Raw genomic sequence first — 23,734 nt, forward strand, 5'->3', positions numbered from 1 at the left:
GCTCTTTAAGGTGTAAAGTTAGGTTGTGTATCTGAGACCTTTCTTCTTTTTTTAAGAAGGCCTGGATTGCTATATACTTCCCTCTTAAGACAGCCTTTGCTGCATCCCAGAGGTTTGGGACTGTGGTATTATCATTTTCATTGGCTTCCATGTACTTTTTAATTTCCTCTTTAACTTCTTGGTTAACCCATTCATTCTTTAATAGGATGCTGTTTAGTCTCCAAGTATTTGTTGTCTTTCCAAATTTTTTCTTGTGGTTGATTTCGAGTTTCATAGCATTGTGGTCTGAAAATATGCATGGTATGATCTCAATCTTTTTGGTACTTGCTGAGGGCTGATTTGTGTCCCAGTATGTGATCTATTCTGGATAATGTTCCATATGCACTCGAGAAGAGTGTATATTCTGCTTTAGGATGAAATGTTCTGATTATATCTGTTAAGTCCACCCGATCCGGTGTGTCATTCAAAGCCATTGTTTCTGTGTTGATTTTCTGCTTAGGTGATCTGTCCGCTGTTGTAAGTGGGGTGTTGACGTCCCCTACTATTATGGTATCATTTTCAATGAGTTTCTTTATGTTTGTGATTAATTGATTTATATATTTGGGTTATATCAGGTTGGGGGCACAAATGTTTACAATTGTTAGATCTTCGTGTGGATAGGTCCCTTAATTATGATATAGTGCCCTTCTTCATTCTCTTCTTACAGTCTTTATTTTAAAGTCTAGATTGTCTGATATAAGTATGGCTACTCTGGTTTTCGTTCAGTGACCATTAGCATAATAGATGTTTCGCCATCCCCTTACTTTCTGAAGGTGTCTTTAGGTCTAAAATGGGTCTCTTGTAAACAGAATATAGATAGATCTTGTTTTATTTTCCATTCTGTTACCCTATGTCTTTTGGTTAGAGCATTTAGTCCATTGACATTTAGAGTGAGTACTGAAAGATATGAATTTATTGCCACTGTGTTGCCTATAGAGTTGGAGTTTCTGGTGATATTCTCTAGTCCTTTCCAGTCTTTGTTGCTTTTAGTCTTTTTTGTTTTGTTTCATCTTTTCTCCCCTCAGAGAGTCCCTCTTAAAATTTCTTGCAGGGCTGGTTTAGTGGTCACAAACTCCTTTAGTTTTTGTTTGTCTGGGAAACTCTTTATATCTTTTTCTATTCAGAATGATAGCCTTGCTGGATAGAGTTTTCTTGGCTGTAGACTTTCCCCATTCAGCACATTGAATATATCATGCCACTCCCTTCTGGCTTGCCAAGTTTCTATGGAGAGATCTGCAGCTAGACTTATGGGTCTTCCCTTGTAAGGTAGGGACCTCTTTTGTCTTGATCTGCTTTTGTTCATTTTGATGAGAGTTCTCTGTGCCTCCTGGATCTGGATGTCTGTTTCCTTCCCAGATTAGGTTAGCTTTATGCTATTATCTCCTGAAATAAATTTTCTGCCCCCTTTTCTCTCTTCTTCTTATTCTGGGATTCCTATGATATGATGTTATTATGTTTGATGGAGTCACTGAGTTCCCTAAGTCTATTCTTGTGTTCCATAATTCTCTCTCTTTTGTTCAGCTTTATTATTTTCCATTATTTTATCTTCTATATTACTTATTCATTCCTCTGCTTCTTCCATCCTTGTGGCCACTGCATCCAGTCTGTTTTGAATCTCAGTTACTGCATTTTTTATTTCTGACTGATTATTTTTTAACTGTTTCTTTTTTTTTAATATGAAATTTATTGTCAAATTGGTTTCCATACAACACCCAGTGCTCATCCCAACAGGTGCCCTCGTCAATGCCCATCACCCAATGCGGTTCTCCCTGATGTCTTCCATGCTTTTCTTAAGCCCAGTGAGTATCCTGATGATTGTTGCTTTAAATTCTCTGTCAGGTATATTACTTATATCTGTTTTGATTAGATCTCTGGCTGAGACCTGATCTTATTATTTCATTTGGGATTAATTCCTCCATTTTGACATCTTGTCGTCTCTGTCTTCTTCTCTGTGTTAGAAAAGCTTCTTATGTTTCCTGCTTCTGCGAGTAATGGCTTTATGAAAAAGAGGTCATGTGGTATCCAGGGCCTGGTGCTTCAGGAAGTGTTTCTGGTATGTGCTGCATGCACTCTGCTGTTGTGTTTTGGCTGCTGTATCCTTCAGGCCAGGCATCTGCAGAGGCTCTCCTTGCCTGCAATGGGCAGTGTTTGGTTCTTGGTCAAATCATGGCAAGTTTTAACGAGGCGTGGTCTGGTCTGCTTGTTAAATGGGACCTGATGCTACTTACACTAGAACTGAAGCCTTGCAGAACAGTCTGCTCAGGAGATGTGGTGTGGGCAGGGGTTTCTGCTGGTCTTCTGGGGAAGGGCCCTGCCACGCTGGGACTGAGGCAAACTTGACCGAGAAGGGCAATATGAACATAACGCAGGGGTGTGCGATCTGATGTAAGCAGGCTAGGCAGCCAGTGTCAGCGCTGTGCTGTTTACTAAAAGGTGGTTCTGTGTTTATGCTGAGGTGCAGGGGAGGGAAATGGCATCAGCCAGCTGCTTTTTCCCCAGAGAGGGGTCTCCATGCTTGCTGCTCTCAGGAAAGCACTCCCAGAAGAGCGAATATTCTCCCCCTGTGCATTCCAGGCATTTTTCACTGTTTTCATGCTGTCTGCCACTGGGTTGCTTGCCTGCATTCTCTCCTGGAGCAGCACATTTCCCTCAGGGCTCTATCCCAGCCAAGCCTGCTGACTTTTAAAACTCCAAACTTTGGGGAAGTGCTCTGGTGGGGGTCTACACTGGCCTTCTGGGGTAAGGTGTCACCACACTGGGACTGAAGGAGGTTTGGCCAAGGGCAGTCACACCTTCTTGGAGTGCAGCGGTGTGGGACTTGGAGCAGGCAGGCTAGGCAGCCAGTGTTGGCGTTGAGCTGCCTGGTCAGGTGGTTCTGTGCTTATGCTGAAGGACGTGGCGGGGTGGGGGATGGAAATGACACCTGCGGACAACTTTGTCCCATGGAGAGGTGCCTCTGTGAATGCCATCTCTCAGGGATGTGCCCCAAGGAGGGCGAATAATCTCCCCACTGTGTGCCCAGGTGATCCTCAAGTTGTGCTGTCTGTCCCGGTATTGTTTCCCTGCCTCCTTTCCAGGAGCAGGGCAGTCCTCTCAAGGCTCTATCCCAGCCGTCCCCAAAGACCTTTAAAACTCCCTGGAGTTCACTTCAAGCCCCACTGGTTGCAAGAACTCACTAAAATCAGCCCCTCTCATTTCCCCAGCCAACGGTTCTGAGGAAGTATTCTCCTTGTGCATATCTCTGTGTGCTCCTCTCTCACCTTTCTTTGCAACCAGGGCTTTCTCCCCTCCGCAGCATCCCACCATCCCTTTCTCCCCCAAACCATGTCTCCACACTTCCTACCTTCTTCACTGTGGCCTCTTCTCTCCCTCTACTTGTTCAGTTTGTTCTGTCAGCCCTCAGGCTGACTTCTTGGGTTTTCAGAATGATTTGTTATCTAGTTGTGTTCAAGGGACAAGATGAGCCTAGGGTTCTCCTACTATGTTACCATCTTAGCTCCTGCGCCAACGATCTCTGCTTTGAATTAGAACGTTTACACCATTCATACTGAAAATACTTCTTTATATATTTATTAATATCTACCATCTACATTATTGTTCTTTATTCATTACATTTGCTTTGTTTCTTGTTTCCTTCTTTTTCTACCTTGTCTGGTTTTAAGTTAGCATTTTATATGAGCCCATCGTATCTTTTCTATTAATATATCAGTCGTACTTGTTTTCTTTAATTTTTTTAATGTTTATTTTTTGAGAGACAGAGCATGAGTGTGGGGGGCGGGTGGCAGAGAGAGAGGGAGTCACAGAATCCGAAGCAAGCTCCAGGCTCTGAGCTGTCAGCACAGAGCCTGATGTGGGGCTCAAACTCACAAACTGCGAGATCATGACCTGAGCCGAAGTCGATGCTTAACCGACTGGGCCACCCGGGTGCTCCCTAAGTGCTTTTTTTTTAAGATTGGAAACAAGACAAGGTAGTCCATTCTCCCCACTTTTCTTCAACATTGTGTCTAAACTCCTAACCATTACAATAAGAAAGAAAAAGAAATAATTGTTGGGGGAAAAAAAGTGAAGGGGTTTTGCTTGATTCTTTATTTTCTATAAAATCCAAAAGAAATATATAAATACATTATTAGAATACAAGAATTTAGCAGGCTTATAAATACGTGGTTAACATTTTTGAAAATTAGTTTATTCCCATACAATTATAACAAGCAATTTAAAAAGCAATACCATTTAAAGCAATGCCAGTTTTAAAAGAGCAATACCATTCTTAGTTAAGAGTAAATTTAATGAGAGACGTATATGACTTCCTTATGAAAACTATAAACATTTCTAGACAAAATTAAGGAAAACCAAATAAATGGAGAGCTATACAGTGTTAACAGATTGTAGTTCAATATCATTAAGATATCAGTTGTTACCAAATTTACCTATAGGTTCAAAGCAAACCCTATAAAAATCCAAAAGGCTTTTCTTGTAGAAATTGTCAAAATGATTTTAAGAGCTATATAGAAAGCCAAAAGACCTAGAAAAGTCAAGACAATTTTTCCCTAATTGGCTTCAAGATTTTCTATAAGCTACACTGTGCAAGCCGATATGCTGTTGGCATAAGGATAGACAAATAGATCAGTGGTACAGAATAGGAAGTCCAGAAATAGACCCATGCCTACATTGTAAATTGCTCTGTGAATATTTTCACTAACTTGTGATAGGCAAAGATTTCGTAGTACCTTAAGGTTTTTACCACAGAAAAAAAGTGATGGGTTTGGCTTCATCAAAATTAAAAATTTCTCCTCATCAAAACACATGGTTAAGCAAATCACAGACTGGGAGAAAATGTTCATAATACATAAATCAAACAAAACAATTCTTTCCATAATATAAAACAAGCTGCTACACATCAGTAAGTAGTAAAAGATAACCCAACAATAGAAATAGGTCAAAGACTTGAACAGACACCTTACAAAACAAGATGCATAATTGCCAATGAACGTATGAAAGTGTGCTCAACATCATTAAAGTAATACAAATTAAAACTATCTAAGATACCACACCATACACATGAGAGTGGCTTAAATTAGGAAAACTATATCTAATAGGCTCTAAAAAACAGTTTGGCGGATTCTAAAATAGCTAAGCATATTCACACCATGCCCCACTCCTAGTTATTTACACAAGACAAACGAAAGCATCATGCCATAAAAAGATGCGTACAAGAACAGCAACTTTCTTCACACAAGTCTCAAACTGGAATCAATCTAAATAACCATCAACAGGAAAATGAATAAGCAGATTGTGGTAGGTCCACACAATGGAATACCTTCAACAACAGAAAGGAACAAACTTCTCTTCATCCAACAGCATGGGTTATGAGCAAATGTCAGGCACAGAGCGTACATGATGTACGATTATTCCATGTACATGAAATCTGGTAACAGGCTAAATTCGCACATGGTGATAGAGAGGTCAGCAGTGTTTGCCTTTGAGAGGTTGCTTGGATCCAGGGGGTCAGCTTGTAGGTGGAGAGGTTAGACGTACGCTGTTCTATTTGCCATTTTTAAATTAACACGTAAATTTCCAGAACCATCCCTTGTGATCTCCACTGCCTCTTCAGGGCTCTTCAGGGCAAACTAGTTGTTGTTCTGACCTCTGGGAGCATCTTTCACCTACAACAGCAATGAGCACCCCTCTGCCCACTTTCGTCTACGGATTTTGATGGAAATCTCTCTTGTCCTCATTGCCCAGCAATTCTCCTTGCCAGTGTGAATCCAATTTCTTTATTATCATTTTAGCAGGGCTTTTAATAAAAGACAAGACACATGCTTCTTTTCAACCTGCAGTCTTTGAACTGAAACTTGTTTTTTCAGGGATGTTTCACAATCATGTGACATCATTATTCCCTGAGGAACGCTAAGTACTGGCAAGTGGCAATGATTCTCTTCTGGTTTGACAAAGAAAGCTTCTGAGTCTTCATGATACAAGATGTTGATTAAAACATTATTATCAGAGCAATAAAATGATCAACTAACAACTGGAATTACAGACTCCAGTTTAAAATTAATTTCACAGGAAACATCAGCGATTTCTGAAATTCAGGTGCCTGAAAAGATTCACTAGCACAGACAGATTTATATTAACACAAAGAAGGGCAGATGTCCCAGGAGAAATGTTTGATATTCTTGTGAAATTATCAATTTATACTGTGTCATATCATTATTAACCACATCTTATCCTTTATAAACTAGTTTTATAATATTAGCAGGATGGCATTTCTCTTAACAGCTATACATCAGAAAGGGGACAGCTTGTTTTTTCTTTCTGATACTATTTTTCTCTTAGTTGTTAATTAGGAAGTATTTTCAAGGTTAGATTTTTAGTCCATTGCTTTCTTTTTTTTCAAAACGGTTTTATTTGAGTGTGGTTTATTCCATTGCTTTTCATTCCTCTGTTCACTATATCTCAATTTTGTTTAAATTTAATTTTTTTAATTGCAAAAATATTTCAGATATGTGAAGATATCTTTACAATGGCTTTGATCCAGACAGACTAGAACAGATTTTTCAATCCTGCATTTAAGTCTTTCTTTTTTTTTTTTTTCCTTTTATTTCAGTCTTTCTTAACCCCCATGCTTTCTTCATAATATGTTTGCTTATTGCTTTAATTCCATGTGTTCTGTCTCTACTCAGGACCACTTAACTTATATACGTTAGTTTTTCACAGCTTATCCTTTATATATAAATCTTACAGCCACCACAAGCATCTTGGACATCTCGATGACCGTTTTCATATGGTATCCTTCCTTCCTAGGGTGTCTGCAGAAGACCAGAGCACCGATGACAGACTCATCTATGAAACTGTGTTCAAACACTTCAAAAGACACAAGGTGGAGATTTCAAATGCAATAAAAAAGACATTTCCTTTCTTTGAATGCCTCCGTGACCGTGAACTCATCACCAATAAAATGTATGAAGTAAGTGACGTATGTTATGTCACGGTATGGTAAACTGGCCCCAAATGAAATTGTAATTTAATACCCCGGACGCAAACATCAAGCACAACTGGCCGACTGAGGAGTCTCCTATGAGTGGGAGGCCTTTCCAAGTACTGTTGTAAGTGTTTCCTATAAGGCAAAAAGTGAAAGGAGAATCAGTCATCACCAGAGGCAGCCCTGCTTCTCACTTAGGGACTGGAGCTCCGTGGTGCCCACTGGACTTGTGCTAAACAGCACTGCAAATGGGCTGGATCTGAACCAGGAGTTCTCCAGAGATGCGTAATGCCTTGTAGGAATGCATAGAATATAGCATAAACTAAGAATTAAAGGTAATTTTAATGAATTGCTGTGTAATGTAAATGAGTTAATTTAATAGAATAATAATTAACACATTTCAATGGACATCAGTTTGAGTCCTTAGATCTGAAAACATTAAAGCCTACAGGAAACTGGTGTCCTGTTAGGACCAAATGTGGGAATTGATGATTGTTATTCTTTCTCCAGCAGTTTTCAGCTATTAGGGTTCTTTTCCTTTTTTTCTTTTTCTCTTTTTTTTAATGGTACCTCTGGAGTCTTGGAATTTGGGTGAATTTTAGTAGTAGGCATTAATGGAGATACAGAGATGCAAGTCTTCCTTTTTTAATGTTTATTTATTGATTTTGAGAGAGTGAGAGAGCAAGCACACGCGGAGGAGGGGTAGAGAGAGAGGGCCAGAGAGAATCCCAAGCAGGCTTCTCACTGTCAGCACACAGCCTGACCAGGGGCTCGAGCTCATGAACCGTGAGATCATGACCTGAGCCAAAATCAAAAGTTGGACACTTAACTGACTGAGCCCCCCAGGTGCCCCAATGCAAGTCTTCTCTTTGCCCTATGAATATGCTTTCTCTATGGCCACGTTCACAAAAGGGGAGAACTGTCACCTGCTTTCCTTGAGCTCTTTAAGACCAAGTCAGTCCTGGGGAAAAGGCAACGATTGTGCACGTAACAGGACAGCTGCTCATCATTCCTAAACATGTATTCCTAAAACATCTGGCCAGGTTCTTAAAGGGCTACATATTATTTAACTTTGAAACTGTTACTCTTCAAAGGTGCTCTCACATCTAATGTAAATGACGGTGAGGAGATCAGTTTTACAAGTGAATATTTTTAAGGAGGAAGGAGTTACATACAAATATGTCGAAATTCTAAAACTTTATATGAGAAGGTACCTATGGAGGGAACCTGGAATACATTACCCATAAAATCACTTTCTGGGGGCTCTTCTGTAACTTGGAAGTCTGTATTTATATTTTCTCTATTCAATAATTTTTTAAGGATTGTCAAGATTCTTGTAGAAACCTGGTCCCTGTACAAAGAGTGGTGTATAACGTTCTAAATGAGCTGGAGAAGACATTTGACCTGCCACTTCTAGAAGCATTGTTCAGCGAGGTCAACATGCAAGAATACCCTGATTTAAATCACATCTATAACAGCTTCGAAAATGGTAATTAGGCTTATTATCTATCTTTTGATGTTTTATATTTTTTTCTTTCTTTTTTTTTTTTTTTTTGGACAGGTGTATATTGAGCCACTACAATTTGCTACATACAGTGCCAGGCAGTGAGGATATAAGAAAACACAAATCATGAGCCTTCTTAAAGCTTATGGTATAATGGCTATAGGAAACACCCATCTGGAGGTCTGCTTAACTAGGCCTTTAGACTCACAGGATAACCAGAGACAAATGGCATCAGATCGACTTAGAAGGACACATTACAGGAAATACAGCATCCCAACAGGCCAATTGTGGGACTCCTTGCAGTGGTCCACACTGCAGTCCACCAAGTTGACTACTACCCAACTCAACTGTCAGCTTAGCTGTGGATAAAGGACCCACCCTGGCTTAGCAGCACCATGCCCATGGGTATCAATATCTCATGTAACAGAGCTGTAGTTATAAGTTTCAGGGACCTCACAAGGGACAAGGAGAGTTAAAAAGAGTCACCACACTGAAGGAAGACCAGAGTGTGCTTTGTAGTCTCCAGATAATCCCTCCCAATCCACATGCACTTTGCAGTCATTTTTAACCCTAAACTAGGGCTAAACGAGGGCTTTTAAAAAAAATTTTAATGCTTATTTTATTTTTGAGAGAGCTACACAGACTGCAAGTAGGGGAGGGGGAGAGAGAGAGGGAGACACAGAATCCAAAGCAGGCTCCAGGCTCTGAGCTGTCAGCACAGAGCCCGATGTGGGGCTTGAACTCATGAACCGTGAGATCATGACCTGAGCAGAAATCAGATGCTTAACCGACTGAGCCACCCAGGTGCCCCTACACTAGGTTTTAAGTAGGCTGATGTTGGCCTAATAACACAGGAGAGAGGCCACCTTGATTAGGTTTCCAGAGTAACGAGCCAGAAAATTAACCCAAGGTTAAATTTACCCTTAAAGAAGGAGAATTGTTGTTGTTGTTTAATTTTTTTAATGTTTGTTTATTTTTGAGAGAGAGAGAGAGAGCAGAGGAGGGGTGAAGAGAGGGGAGACACAGAATCGGAAGCAGGCTCCAGGCTCTGAGCTGTCAGCACAGAGCCTGATGCAAGGCTTAAACTCACAAACCGTGATATCACGACCTGAGCCGAAGTTGGACTCTCAACTGACTGAGCTAACCAGGTGTCTTGGAGAATTGGTTTTATTAAGTCTTTCGGGGTGAAACAAACATTATTCAAATAATCACAAAAACAATGCTCTGCCACATGTTCTACAAAACTAAAGGTTTGATTCTCGATTTTTTTCCTGGGAAAGCATGATTTTTTAAAATGATTTTATTTTCATTTATTTTAAGGCCTGCAAGAATTAAGAGAATGCTTGTGTGTGTGTGTGTATGTATAATTTTTTTACTTGCCTAGAAAACCTTTTGTTTCAACAGAGTTTAGTGTCAGTGGAGTTCTCCAAATAAGGGAGAGACACATCATAAGAAGAAGGCTCACATGTCCTGAGGAGGGCTGGCATTATGGGATCAGGCATGGAGTGTCCAAGGGTCCAGCCTGTCTTCAAAACAAAGACAAATTTGATGGGGCGCCTGGGTGACTCAGTCGGTTGAACGTCCGACTTCGGCTCAGGTCATGATCTCGCAGTCCGTGAGTTCGAGCCACGCGTTGGGCTCTGTGCTGACAGCTCAGAGCCTGGAGCCTGTTTCAGATTCTATGTCTCCCTCTCTCTGACCCTCCCCCATTCATGCTTTGTCTCTCTCTGTCTCAAAAATAAATAAACGTTAAAAAAAATTAAAAAACAAAAAACCAAAGACAAATTTGATTTGTCTCAGAGAGTGAGAAGCAGACTGTGGATCTGATTTGTGAGAGATAAGTTTGAAGAAGATTTTCTTCAAAGAAAGAAAAAGCTAAGAAATTAGAAGTTTATTAATAGGCAATAAAGAGATATCAACAGTTTTATAAGCAAGGAAAAAATTAAAAAGCATGTGCTTTGTTGACTTGTGTCAACAGTAACCTTATCTGAGAACAAAATTTCTACAGCAAGTCAGTACAGTTAGAAATGGAATAAAGGAAATTAAATACCTAATCAGAAATTTCAAGTCAATATTACATTTGCAACCAGGATGCCCCTGGCCATGGGAACAAAGGGAATGGAGGTTACATGTCAACTGCCTACATCTTGGGGGCTCTGATCCTCTCCGTGGACTGCAGGGACCCCCCCCCTTCCAGGTTCACTGTCCACATCACACGTGTTAGTTTCCAGGGCTCCCCGAGTTGGGGTGACCCACACCTACACTCGCTGTTGCCCATCTGTCCCTTCGGAGGTGGCAGCTGTCACCTCCCAGACCCTGTTGTGCCCGGGAGCTGACGGTCAGGGACCCAAAGCCAAGATTCTGGGGGCTGTGGCCCGAGTGCGGCACCCTCTCCTGCGCCCCAATTCCCACCTTCATCTGGTGCTCAGAGGCCCCTGAGCCCCCATGGGACCCTCCACGCACAGGCCCCCTTCACCTTTCCCTTTGTTCTCTCGTATCTTCCACCTGGTTTTCCCAGGATCTGAGGCCACGTCCTGGGATGACGAAGCACCCGTGGCTCCCACCGTCCAGTGGAACTCACCCCCACTGGTGCTGCCCCAGGAGGAGCTCCCGTCATCAGCCCTGAGGCAACGGGTCCCCTCCTCCCTGGTGCCCCCTCCTCTCTGGACTCCCCACAGACAGCCCTCCCCACCAGGCTTCCTGGTTCATTTCCTTCCTCCCATGTGTGCTGGGTCACCTGCAGGCAGGGGCGCTGGGCTGGTGTCCCAGCCTCCGGAGCCCGGAGCCCACGGGGAAGGCGTCTGGGGTCGTCCTCCAGCGCTGCAGTCTGCTCAGTGCTCAGAGCTGCGGATTGTCCTTTGTTCCCGGGTCCTGGGCCCCTGGGAGGTCTGTCTCGTTCCTCCTGGTGTCCCCCGCTTTGTGTCTTTGGGAAGCCCCCACCCTCCCTACCCCAACCCTCCTCTTGTCTAGCAGCATCTTTAAAGTAGCTGGGCTTTCTCTTTCATACCCAGGGATCTCTCTAGGAGCTTAGCTCATCTCCCAAGGAAATCCCTGTTTCTTCCTTTCAGTTTGAACAGTTCAGAAACACATTTCAGTCCTTTTACTTATTTTGATACATACATTTCCTGGCCATCCACAAATTCTTTTACAAGGCTAATAGCATCATGATGTTTTCCTTTATCCTTATATTGGAGGAGCTCCTTTCTGTGTGAGAAACATAGATTCTCTTGCTGGGAGTTCTCTTTTCTATCCCAGGGATGATGGGGGAATTTTACAAAGAGGATCAGAGACACTGAGCTTGGGGGATGGGAGTTGGTAACTGTGCAATATTGAGGTATTGTTCCTGGTCTCTGATGGGGATCCCTAATTGCCTCCTCTGTCTCCCTCTCTTCAGCAATCCAAGAAAAACTTAGTTACCAAGAAAGTGATGGAGAAGAGGCGGTGAACAATCCTAATATCCAACTGAGCCTTGAACAAGGTGATTGTAACCTGATAAATACCGATTCTCATCTGCAAAGAAGAAAAGGAGAAAGGGAACTCAGGCCCGAGTCCTGAGTGAATTTGGGGAATCAGGGAAGAAATGTTAAGGACCAAGGAGAAGGCAAGGAGCGGTATTCGTGTGAGCATCTAACCAGAGGCAAAATCCTGGAGGAGTAGCTATGACAAGAGACTATTGGCCCAATAACCAAGATGAAGGGACAGAAAACCAGTGTGTCAGTAAAACCAGATTTAAGCAGATTAACTACCAGGAAGTAATTGAGATTTAGAAAGGCCCCTATAGGAGAAGATCAGTGTAAAGCTGTGAAAGGCTAAGAACTGGGCCCATGGTCAATATTAAATGATGGCAGATGGGACCAATTTCAATGTGGGGGATGTTGTTCAAGATGCTATTCAGAGAATGCCAGTCACAGAAAAGAGGAAGTGGTACAGAGGTGGAGGGGAGGATGTGGGCACTTTGAGGGAGAGAAGGAAGGGAAATGAAAACAGGGAAGAAAGGGTTAAAAGAATAGAAATAACCATGTTATTTTTTTTAAAGCTTGTTTATTCATTTTGAGAGAGAAAGTGCACGGGAAGAGGAGGGTGTGGGCAGAGAGAAGAAGAGAGAAAATCCCAAGCAGTCCCTGTGCTATCAGCACAAAGCCCAGCACAGGGCTCGATCTCACAAACAATGATCATGATCTGAGCCAAAATCAAGAGTCAGACACAACTGACTGAGCCACCCAGGTGCCCCGAAATACCCATGTTACTAACACCTCACTGATTAAACATTTGCTCTGACCGTTGTAGGTTTGTAGCCTGACAGTGCTCAGGCTGCCACTGGAGGTTGGCCTTGCTTATGTGCTCATTTTGCAGACCCTGTGGGCAGTTAGCCTGGAATCAGATGAGCAAGGATGAACCCAGGCATTTTGAACCCAGAGTCTGTGTGTGTGTGTGTGTGTGTGTGTGTGTGTGTGTGTGTGTGTGTGTGTTGATGGAAGTAAAATTCACATAACATAGAATTAACCATTTTATTTTATTTTATTTTATTTAAATTTTTTCTTTTTAATGTTTATTTTTGACAGAGAGAGAGAGACAGAGCATGAGCAGGGGAGGGGCAGAGAGAGAGGGAGACACAGAATCGGAAGCAGGCTCCAGGCTCCGAGCGGTCAGCACAGAGCCCGACGCGAGGCTTGAACTCATGAACCTTGAGATCATGACCTGAGCCGAAGTCGGACACTCAACCGACCGAGCCACCCAGGCGCCCCGAGAATTAACCATTTTAAAGTATACAGTTTAGTGATATTTAGTGCATTCAGAATGTTGTGCAGCTACTACGTTTATCTAGTTCTAACATATTTGGATCACCTTAGAAGGAAGCTCCGTGTCACTCCCTATGCCCCTCTTCCCGAGCCTCTGGCAACCACTAGTCCAGTTTCTGTCTGTTTGGATTTACCTCTTCCAGACATTTCATGTAAATGGAATCATACAAACATGGACTTTGTGTCTGGCTTCTTTCACTCAGTGTGATGTTTTCAAGGGTCATCCATGTTGTAGCATGAATCAGTCCTTCATTCCTTTTTATTAGTGGTTAGTATTCCCTTGTATGGCTATATAACATTTTGCTTATCCATTCCTCGGTCAGTGATGGTTGTTTCTACCTTTTGGCTGTGACAGAGTCTGCATTAATAACCCTGTACTGCCATTCCAGTAATCTAATGAAAAAGACAGAAACATGAGACAAAAATTGGGAAATATATGCAGAGAAAGATACAGAAAAAAAAATACCAAAAATGGGAGAATCAGACCCAGAATCCTCATGAACAGGCCAACGAGATAGACTGAACAGATGTGAAAAGGGAGGGTGTGGAGGGAGAGGAGGTAGGGACAAAGCCCCAGAACTTTGTAAGAACCCAGGTAAGTCTGCTGGTCAGGGCAGCTTTGGAAGCAAAGGTGGCATCACTGAGGCCACGGGAGTCAGGATCAACCATCTCCAGTTACTTAAGTACCTCGTGTAGGACACGCAGTGAGATGGCTTGAACGAGGCCCTCGTAGCCTGGGATGCGGGCGACCCTCGTCCTCCACTCTGCCAACTGGGGTCTGACTACAAGAGTTGTGTGGGATTTGCCAAGCCCACATGGCCTCTGTATTGATACCTGGAGGGGATCTTCACCTCCCACTTTATAAAAAAGGGGATTAGGGAAGAACAGCACAGACCATACTTCAGTTTCTGAAAGAAACTTTCAATTTCTTCCCCTTAGGAACTGGTGAAAACTCATATCGAAGCCTGACCTGGTCATGCCCACAGTCCTCATCTTACAACGGTCTGTTCCTGTTGACTGTATTCTGTGATCCCTTGCTGTTCTCGTTCCATTCTGGAATGTGCTAGAAGGGTGGGGGCTGCTTCTTTGTATCGCTGATTACCCAGAATGTCCATCTTTCCTTCTGCAATTTCTCCAAGGAAGTCCTGGGGTGTTTGCCCTGGAATTCATTCCTTACCTTCCGCTGCTCTGCTCTGCCCTCTATCTCTGGACACTGTCCCCTGTGGACTTACTTGCCAGCTCCTTTTGTTGCTGGCTTCCTGTTGAGTTCCCGACATGGGGCACTAACAAGAGATTGGAGAGTAGGAACAAGGGAGAAGTCGGATCTGTCCATAATTCTGGCAACGGCTGCATCTCGCCCGTGATACCACTTCCCACCAAGCAGGCCAGCCAGGGGCCAGCTTCCATCCACCCATTGATCCTGGCCTCTGGGCTCACCCTCCGGCCCTCCCACAGCTTACTGTTAAATATTCTTCCGGTTCCTGCATTCTTTTATTTGGACTTCTTAGCTGTTCCTTCAACTGCATAACCACCCCCCTGGATTAAATTCCCTCTGCTGTAAAAGCTAGAGCGATTTGTATTTTCCTGTTGGGCCCTGATTGATATAGAGGAGAATAAAACATCTATGAATCAAAACATGGTTTAGGTACAACCCCATCTGAAAATGGACTCTCGGAGAACCTCTGTGAAACAGAAAGGATAAATGCAAACAGAAAAGATACAACGAGTGACAAAAATGATGCACTAGAAAGCCAAGAAGCAAATAAAGAGTGTGCCCAAGAGTCTGAGCCAGCAGGTAAGACTGATTGCCTGGGTTTGCATGAGCATAGAGAGGCCAAGGAGTCCTTGCTGGTGGTAGAGAATGGAGTCTTGCACAACCCAAGGAAATATCTATTAACAAAGAAGGGGAAACTCATGCAGACACAGAGGGGGCAGTAGTGGAGGCTAATAAATTGATGGGAGAGACCTGGAGGAAGAAAAGTTAGGAAGGACTAACAAAGAGACAAAGGATGAAATTCTGCAGTACCTAATCGGGGAAGAGAGACAGAAAGAAAAGTCAAAAGAAGTCAGGGAGAGATTGGCCACAGAATCACTGAAGCACAGACACTTTCATGAGGTGAAGGTGGCAATATATGCAGACAAGCTATAGTAGAAACATGAGAAGAAAAGAGAAGTCAGGTGAGATGCAAAATGGAAATGGGCAGAATAAGGTCCCTCTGTCAGAACTCAGCTGTGGTCTATTTTATCCTCAGAGTCCTGTGAACAAGCACCTATCCACGTGAATAATGGAGACACAAGAGAAGAGACACCCAGCACATTGTCCTGTGATGAAGAAAGTAATTGTTACTTTTCCTACCAATATTCTAATTCTATCCTTGTTTTTCCATGAGAAAAAAAGCTTTCCTCTTCTCTCTTTCTACCAACCACCTCTCTGGCCCTATCCAAGACCCACAGCCTTGTGCACAGCCTCTGACTACTTTTAAGTAAGCAAGCAGGAAACAGAGCTCAGGTCTTTAATGGAGGGGGTGTCCCTGAAGAGAGGATGTGAGGAGAGAAAATATGAAAAAGTGAACCATGGAACACTGGTGGCAAAGTACATGAACTACATAGGTTTTAGATAAATTGGCGTGGAATCCAAACAGTACCACTTTGTGGAGTTGATGAAAAGGAGTAATTTGCAACTTGCTTTTCAGAAGTTGTAGCAGAAACATGGAAGCCATGCGTGATGCTGCTGGTCAGTTTGTGAGTACGGAAGCCCCAGTGAAGGACTTTTAGGAAAGAAGTGACAGATGGAAGGACTTGGAGCAGAGGACAGTGGCATAGGGGGAGAACTTTGATGATCATTGGAATGCTTGAGATGGGGAAGATGAATAGAAAGAAAAAATCAGTATAGAAGAGGCACTTTAATAATTAAGAAACAAAGAATAGGAGAAAGTAGAAAATGTAACAGAGAATGGATACACTGAAAAATCAGGTGGAGGACAGCAGGGCCAGTTTTCGGGGGAGGCAGCGAGGCCCTGGGCACATGTAAAGAAAATCTTACTCTTGGTTTCTTGTGCCCTCACAACCTCCCCTGCCCCATCCTAGACACTGCTGGGCCCTGGGAGACAGTGATAAAAAAATGTTGAGAAAAAGAGCATGATAGAGAAATATACAGAAGGAAATGAATACCAGTAAATAGAGAAAAATGGGAGGAGGCATAGAGAGAGCTATGTAGAGGATGAGTTAAGGGACCATAAATGAAAAACTGGTGAAGAGTGGACCAACTGATGAGACAGAAGACAAATCAAGACATTGTCCAATTTGAAGAGTCGGTCACTGGAAAGAAAGCACAAAGGGCCCTTTCTAAGACCGTTGAGAAGGGTAAGGTGTCTGCAATGACCAAAATGGCCTTCTAACCCCCTCAGATAAAAGTAAGCATTTACCCAGGCATTTCATTTCTCCATGGCTTCAGTCACCATCTGTGATCTATGGATTCCTACACACACATCTCCAGTCTGGACCTGCTTTCTAGATTCATCCCTTCAAGTGCCTAAATTTTGTATTCAAAGATCTGAAAGCTCTCTCTATTTGGAGGCTGTATCAGTTATCTACTGCCGTGTAACAAACAATCCCCAAATTCAGTGGATTAAAACAACTGACTTTATTTGCCACTTCTGTCAATTCCAACTTTAAAATATGTCCACCTTGCTCATTTCTCTCCATCTCCAGGATGCTCACTCTAATCCAGATTCCTATCACTTCTCACTTCAAACAGAGGAACTCTCCTGCTGGCCTCCTCCCTGTCTTGCTCCCCTCAGATCCATTCTCCACACTTCAGTTCAATGGGCATATCAAAAATGCAAACCAGTTCATATGTCTTTCCTATTTAAACCCAGTGCCTTCTTGTGGCCCTCAGCATGAGGTCAACACAGCTTGGTATGTAGTATTGAAGGATACTTCCCATGCAGTTACATATTCCGCCTTCATTCTCCCTTCCACCAAGTTCCCACCACACCAAATTCCATTTCTTTACTTGAATTTTCCTAGATCTCTCAATTATATCTCTGCCTTTACACATGCTTTTGGAAAATAGTTTGGTATACTCTTTCAAAGTTGAAAATACACATACCCTGTGACTCAGCAATTGCATTCCTCAACAGAAACCAACAGAAATGCACATTGTTCAAAAAAAACTAAAAGAAATGCATATAAGGTCAGTACTATTCATAATAACTAAAATCTTGAAATGGCACAAATTCACTTTTATGGTTTTATTTTTAATGGGTTATTTCTACAATGGAATACTATACAGCAGTGAAAAAGCAAAGTGAATACAGATGACTACCACACACATAATGCTGAGAAAGGGACGTGAATTGATCACCCTGCCCCATGACAGAAAGACAGAGAAATAGCAAATGAGAGAGAAAAGGCATGATTCTATTTATACAAACTTGTGTATATTTTGGAACTGACAAAATTAATTATCAGTGGAATTACTAATCAAAGTGGTGATTAATTTGAATTACATGATGGAGACAATTGGTGGGAGGCATCACTAAAAGGCTTCCATGGTATTAGTAATCTTTTATTTCTGGACCCGAGTGATAGTTACCCAGATATGCTCACTTTGTGGTGATTCAAAATTTATGATTTGCTTATTTTTATCTATGTACATTATACAGAAAATATAATTTTAATTTTTAATTTGTTTATGTTTATTTTATAGAGAGAGTGTGTGCATGTGAGCAGGGAGGGGTAGAGAGAGAGAGAGGGAGAGAGAGAAGCCCCAGCTGACAGCACAGAGCCTGATTCAGGGCTTGAACTCATGAACCGTGAGATCATGCCCTGAGCTGAAATCAAGAATCAGATGCTTAACTGACTGAGCCACCCACGTATCCCAATATACTTCTTATTTTTAAAAGAGCAAAAAGTAATTCATAAAAGGATGGGAATAGAAAATAAAAACAAAAAACCTCCAAAGCCCAGAATCCAGACAGGCACAGAGGAAGGGACACAGTTAAGCAGCAGGAAGGGAGAGGGGTGGGGGGTGAAGCTTCATCCCTGCAGTGGATTTACAGGGAGAAGGACTTATCAATAGGAGTAAAGCATGTTTACTCCCTTTGGGGGAGACAAATGAAAATTCTTCATTTATTACAATTTTATCCAGGAGTAGAGCTACCAGGCCATGGGATCCAAATAAATTCCTGTTCTGTATATCTGGTGGATATAAAGAAGGAAAAGCCATTTTTTAACTTGACAGTTGATCGGCAAGCCCAAGAGAGGACCAACTGTAACCAGGCCTCTGACATAATAGGTAAGTCTGACTGTACGAGTGTGTAATGTGAGTCACCAGTTCCAGGCAAGGAGCTGGGACATGTCAGCAGGGTCCATCGAGGCAGTCCAGGTGGCCTTGGATGGAGGCAAGGGGTGAGGAACCAGTTAGGCAGTGAGCTCTGCAGGAGAAAGTCCCAGTAATTGGAAAAATACCAAAAGACAGAAAGGTTAGGTTTAAGTATTAATGTACAGGAGACCATTTCTAAATCAAAAGAAGAAAGTATGGGGTTAGATGTGGAAGAAAAGGGAAAAAAAAGTCAGAGAGCCAAGATATTCATGAGAGGAGATGGAAGACAAAGAGAGGTGTAAAGAGATACCGTTGCCCGAAAGAGAGGCCTAAGAGAAATGGTCAGAGCCAAGAGGAAAGTCAAGAAATAAATTGAGAAAAAAAGATAGAGGTAGCATGAGAGCAGGAGTAAGAGGTAGCATAAGGGCAGGCGTAGGAGGTCGCAGGACAGTGGGGAAAGAAGAGTGTTGGCAGGATGAGCAAAGCTGCCCTCCGTGCATGGATTCTGTCACCTTTGGTTTAGGACCTGGAGCAGCCCACAAGTCATACACATTCACGCACAGACCAGGGTGCCTTGCGTTAACTTAGCTTCCAGGTCTTTCTAGTGCTCTTTTACAGTGTTGCCTGCTCTGTGGGCTCATTGGCCCCACCTGCAACTAAAGGGTTTTGCTCCTCTGTGCAGTGATCAGCAGTGACTCTGCAGAATCCAGTGATGGAGATGAGCCCCCAGAAGCCTCCACGTCAGCACTGGAAAATGGACCTGGTAGGACAGTGGGAAAGCAGGCTTTGGCTGCAAGAATCTGAATTAAGAGCTACAGTTTGATGCATCTTACCCTGTGCCTATTCTGTATGATAGATTCAGTTTATCCTGGAATCCAATTCTCTGCATTTATTTCACTTGACCTTTTTGGGAAATGAAGGGAGATAAGAAATCATATAAGAAATATATATTTATAGAAGATGAGGCCTATTGCCTGATATCAATACATGCATCCATGTATGGGTTCTATAGTAGAAAGAGGTTTCCAAAATGATGACTTTGTTTTTCAAATTAGCTAGTTTCTATGCTTATAAAGTGTTGGAATTATACAGTGATTTCTACAGGGAACAGAAGGCTAAATATTCCTTTATTAGAAGGTCATATTGTCTTCTGATCACAAATTGTGTCAAAAGACAACTCATCCAGCTATCTAGTGTTAGCAGAAAAAAGATTCAGATTAAGTACTCTGAAACCCAAGTATCGTTTTTGAGAGTTCTTCAGCAATTCATGGCATATATGGTGATTTTTCAAAGGACTTTTGCAAATAATACCTTACTTTTTAATTCACAACAATCTTAAGGGGTAAGGAGACTAAACACTGTTACCCTTGTTTTCTAGAGAAAACGCAATCATATCAAGGTCTTCTACAAAGTATCATGGCAAATTAATGGGACTGACAAGACTAGCATCCTGGATTCTGCATTTTTGTTTTATAACACAGAGCTAAAAACAATTATCATAATGTGTTTCCTCAATTCCATGGGTAGCAGGAGCTGTCCTAAGATTTGGAGCTCTTTAGTGCACAAATTGGTGATTCGTTTTCTCTTTCTACTTTCTAGACCCATAGGATATTAGAAACATGCCTATTTGGGGGAAACATACTTGGCAAATATGTAAGAACAAATAAAAATGTTACCTGGTCTTGATGTTACAAACGAACCATAACTAAATGATATGTTCATTCTCATTGCTCACTATATCCGTCAAAGTAAAATGTGAATTTGCTTCAAATGTTAAAGAGTGCACATTTTAGCTTTGGCCTTAGGGTTAGCAAACTGTTCTAGAAGGCAACCCCAAAATATGTCTATGATATGGGCACAGAGCTTATTTCTCAGCCTTGCCAACTTTCATCATGGCACCAGGTTGGCAAGGAGTAGAGGAAGCTTGCTATCATCAACACAAGATTTCCAAGGGTTCCCTGTGTGAGAAACAGCAGAGATAGGAAGTGTGAAGTGACAGTAGAGGGGCTAAGAAGTAGAAGAGGAAGAAGTGTAGGAAGGTAAGGTTCAAGCACTGCAAAGTTGCCCCTTGCCTCTGGGGACAGGGGATGGAGGTGACTATCATACAAGGCAGGTGGCTTAGAAGGACAGACCAAGAAAGGTAGCACTGTTGCAGGCCATGACATGCATTGGTTTTCAAGATTTTTCTAAGTTTTCTTATGAGGAGATTTCCTGCTAATATTTCAGTTTCTTAGTCATACACTGGGACCCCTAAAGATTCCTATTCTTTTGTGCAGTGACCAATGACCTTGACTCATTCGAATCAAGGAAGAGAAAAGAGTCCCAAGAAGCTGCCTGCTCACCACTCCATATTACAGTAGGTAAGAATATTAGGATTGAAACCCTGGGTAACAAATACTCAGAGTCTAAATCCAAAGCTCTGTTTTCCTGATGAATCTTGTTTTGAGCACGCCCCATATGCCTTAATGCTATTACTTCCATGAGATTATTTTCTGCATAATTTCTCTGAGCCTATTGGGACGAAGAAGGGGACAAGAAGGCATTATTGATTGTTGTTTAACTGTACCGATCCATTTGATTGGTATATAAAAAACGTAGCAAAAACGAATTGGTAAAATGACAAACTTTTTTTACTATACACTATTATATGTATTAGTGCTAAAGGTTGAAATAATGTACTTATTCTCTACCTATATGCTTTAGATTCTAGCCGACATGGTAACCATGGTGTTCCTCTATTTGTTCACAATATTGTCATCAGTCCCAAATGCAGAAAATCTTCGAAGCATAATTTGTGCTGACATTTAATTATCGGTGAGGAAACGGCCTCTGATCAGCTATTCTCAAACCCAAATTACTTAATCCATTGGCTTACAGTGTGATTTTTTTAAAGGGTTTTTGTAAACTAAGCTGCATTTTGTTTTCATAAAAACCCTAATAGGGAGATAGGGTAACCAGGTAATCCCAGCTTTATAGATCAGGAAACTGGAGCTAGTAATGTTTCAAAGTCAATTACAAATTCACAGGGAGAGTGAAAACGAAATTTAAGCAGGAACTCAGCATTATGAACCCAGGCCACCAGAACTGGATTCAGTTGAAGAAAAATGAAGAAAATGATCATCAAAACATTATTATGATTGGGGCACCTGGGTGGCTCAGTTGGTAAAACATCTGACTTCGGCTCAAGTCATGATCTCATGGCTTGTGGGTTCAAGCCCCACGTCGGGCTCTGTGCTGACAGCTCAGAGCCTGGAGCCTGCTTCTGATTCTGTGTCCTTCTCTCACTCTGCCCCTCCCCAGCTCACTCGCTCTCTCTCTCTCTCTCTCCCTCAGGAATAAAAAAAATATATTATGATTGTAAGCCCATTGAGTTGTCACAGAGTCTGTAGACTCTTGAGTATGAACAATTATTTCCTCCCCTTTACCTTGTGGAGCCCACGGATATCAGAAAATCACCTATACCCAAAAAAAAAGAGTTTGGAAAGTAGATAAGGGCAAATAAGAACTCTTCATGGTTACAAATGAATAGCGTTTTCCACAAGAGATTCATTCTAATTCTTTGCTATATCCTTCAAAGTAAAATATAAATTTACTTTAATTTAAAATGGTTTTGTTTTAACTTTTGTATTAGTTAGTTAGGCTAACAGTCATAACAAATAAACCCAAAGAAGTTAAGGACTCAAACACAGTAGAATTATTTTTTTTTTCAAGTAAACATTCTGAGAAGTTTTAGAAGTTTAGATGAAACATCCCCCATGTTTCAAGTGGGATTCAGGGAAGCTGCCAAGGGGAAGATCTGCCTTCTTCAATACCAGACTCCAAATATCCTTGGGAATATTCTTGCTCTGGGTTTTTAGAACTTCTCAAGTGTTTCCCTCTCGGTTCCTTTGTCATACACTGAGACTTTCAAGGGATATTTACTCCTTCTGCAGTGAAAAAATTTGATGACTCTTCAGAGTCTCGTGAAGAAGAAGAGCCCCCAGGAGTCTTGAGCTCAGCACTGAGATGTGATCCTGATGAGGAGGGTAAGGACCGTCATCACTGGACTCCCAGACATGAAGAATCTGAGTTCAGAGTTCTTGTTTCCTGGGCATTTTACTCCAGGCACACTTCACAGTCTATGATCCCGTTCTCTGCATTTATCACATTTGGCCATTTTGAAAAATGCAAATAGAGAAATCATTATAAATTCAGGTTTAACAAGATGACTCTAGTTGAATGGCAGTACAATCTGTACGACGTTCTCTCCGATTTATTAACCCCAAAGTATTGAATTATGTAGTGATTTCTACCCCTGTCCACTCCTATTCTGTAGAGAAAGTGGGGTATCTGACATTGCTTGATTTTGTCATAAACTTGCTCAAAACTCAGAAGACTCTGATCATAGACTCTGATTATCAACAGAAGGAAAAGCTTCTGATTATTACCATCAAATTCAATTTATAACTTCTGACACATGACCCTAATATGACATTGGCCTATATAATGATATTTGAAAATATCTTCACTGATAAAATATCCTTTTATGTTTATAACAACTTAGAAATAGGCCAGATAACTGTTGTTCTCTCCCCATTCCACAGATGAGAAAACTCTAGCCCATAAACATTTAAGGATGTTTTACACATCACATATGGAAAGTTACCAGAAGAGACAGAGCAGCCTGGACTCCTACCAAACATCCACAGTCTTTTATTCAAACATTTGAAGCCAGACATACAATAATAATCTCTTTTCAGAAAGACAATGTGGTTTATATCCTATACATTACAAAAAAAAATCCAAGAGGGTCTGGGGCAGAATCCCATTCTCAAATATACTATATTAATGTTCCTGCGACAAATTGTGTGAATTAACACCAAGTGTGAGAAATAAAGATTATACATGGACTCATGACAGCTCAAGTCCAGATTCACTGCCAAGGTACTTAGCTGCAAACCTGTAGGAAAAATATGGATTTTCAAAACTTCTTTGATTTTGCAATTAGGGCCAAAGAACTGTGGTTCTTGGCTCTATTTAGTAGTGATCTTTTTCCTTTGGATGGAAGGAAACAGAAATGATCATCATAGTATCTTTCTAATCCA

At 41.8% G+C, this 23,734-nt stretch overlaps 1 protein-coding gene across 5 annotated transcripts in view; it reads left to right on the forward strand.

The window, feature by feature from the left end:
• Nucleotides 1–23,734, forward strand: part of SP100 (SP100 nuclear antigen) — a 99,455-nt gene that overhangs the window by 33,611 nt on the left and 42,110 nt on the right. For 4 of the 5 annotated variants that reach the window (XM_007082944.3, XM_007082945.3, XM_015537869.2 and 1 more), the window contains exons 2-11: nt 6,844–7,006; nt 8,342–8,510; nt 11,920–12,003; nt 14,264–14,326; nt 14,970–15,119; nt 15,577–15,660; nt 18,477–18,623; nt 19,333–19,413; nt 20,927–21,010; nt 22,583–22,675. In XM_007082944.3, the coding sequence (XP_007083006.1) occupies nt 6,844–7,006; nt 8,342–8,510; nt 11,920–12,003; nt 14,264–14,326; nt 14,970–15,119; nt 15,577–15,660; nt 18,477–18,623; nt 19,333–19,413; nt 20,927–21,010; nt 22,583–22,675 (1,118 nt within the window). The remainder of the gene's footprint in view (nt 1–6,843; nt 7,007–8,341; nt 8,511–11,919; nt 12,004–14,263; nt 14,327–14,969; nt 15,120–15,576; nt 15,661–18,476; nt 18,624–19,332; nt 19,414–20,926; nt 21,011–22,582; nt 22,676–23,734) is intronic. The other variant, XM_007082947.3, reaches the window with a different exon arrangement.

This window comes from Panthera tigris, chromosome C1 (genome assembly GCF_018350195.1).
Source record: "Panthera tigris isolate Pti1 chromosome C1, P.tigris_Pti1_mat1.1, whole genome shotgun sequence".
NCBI classification, from domain to species: Eukaryota; Metazoa; Chordata; class Mammalia; order Carnivora; family Felidae; genus Panthera; species Panthera tigris.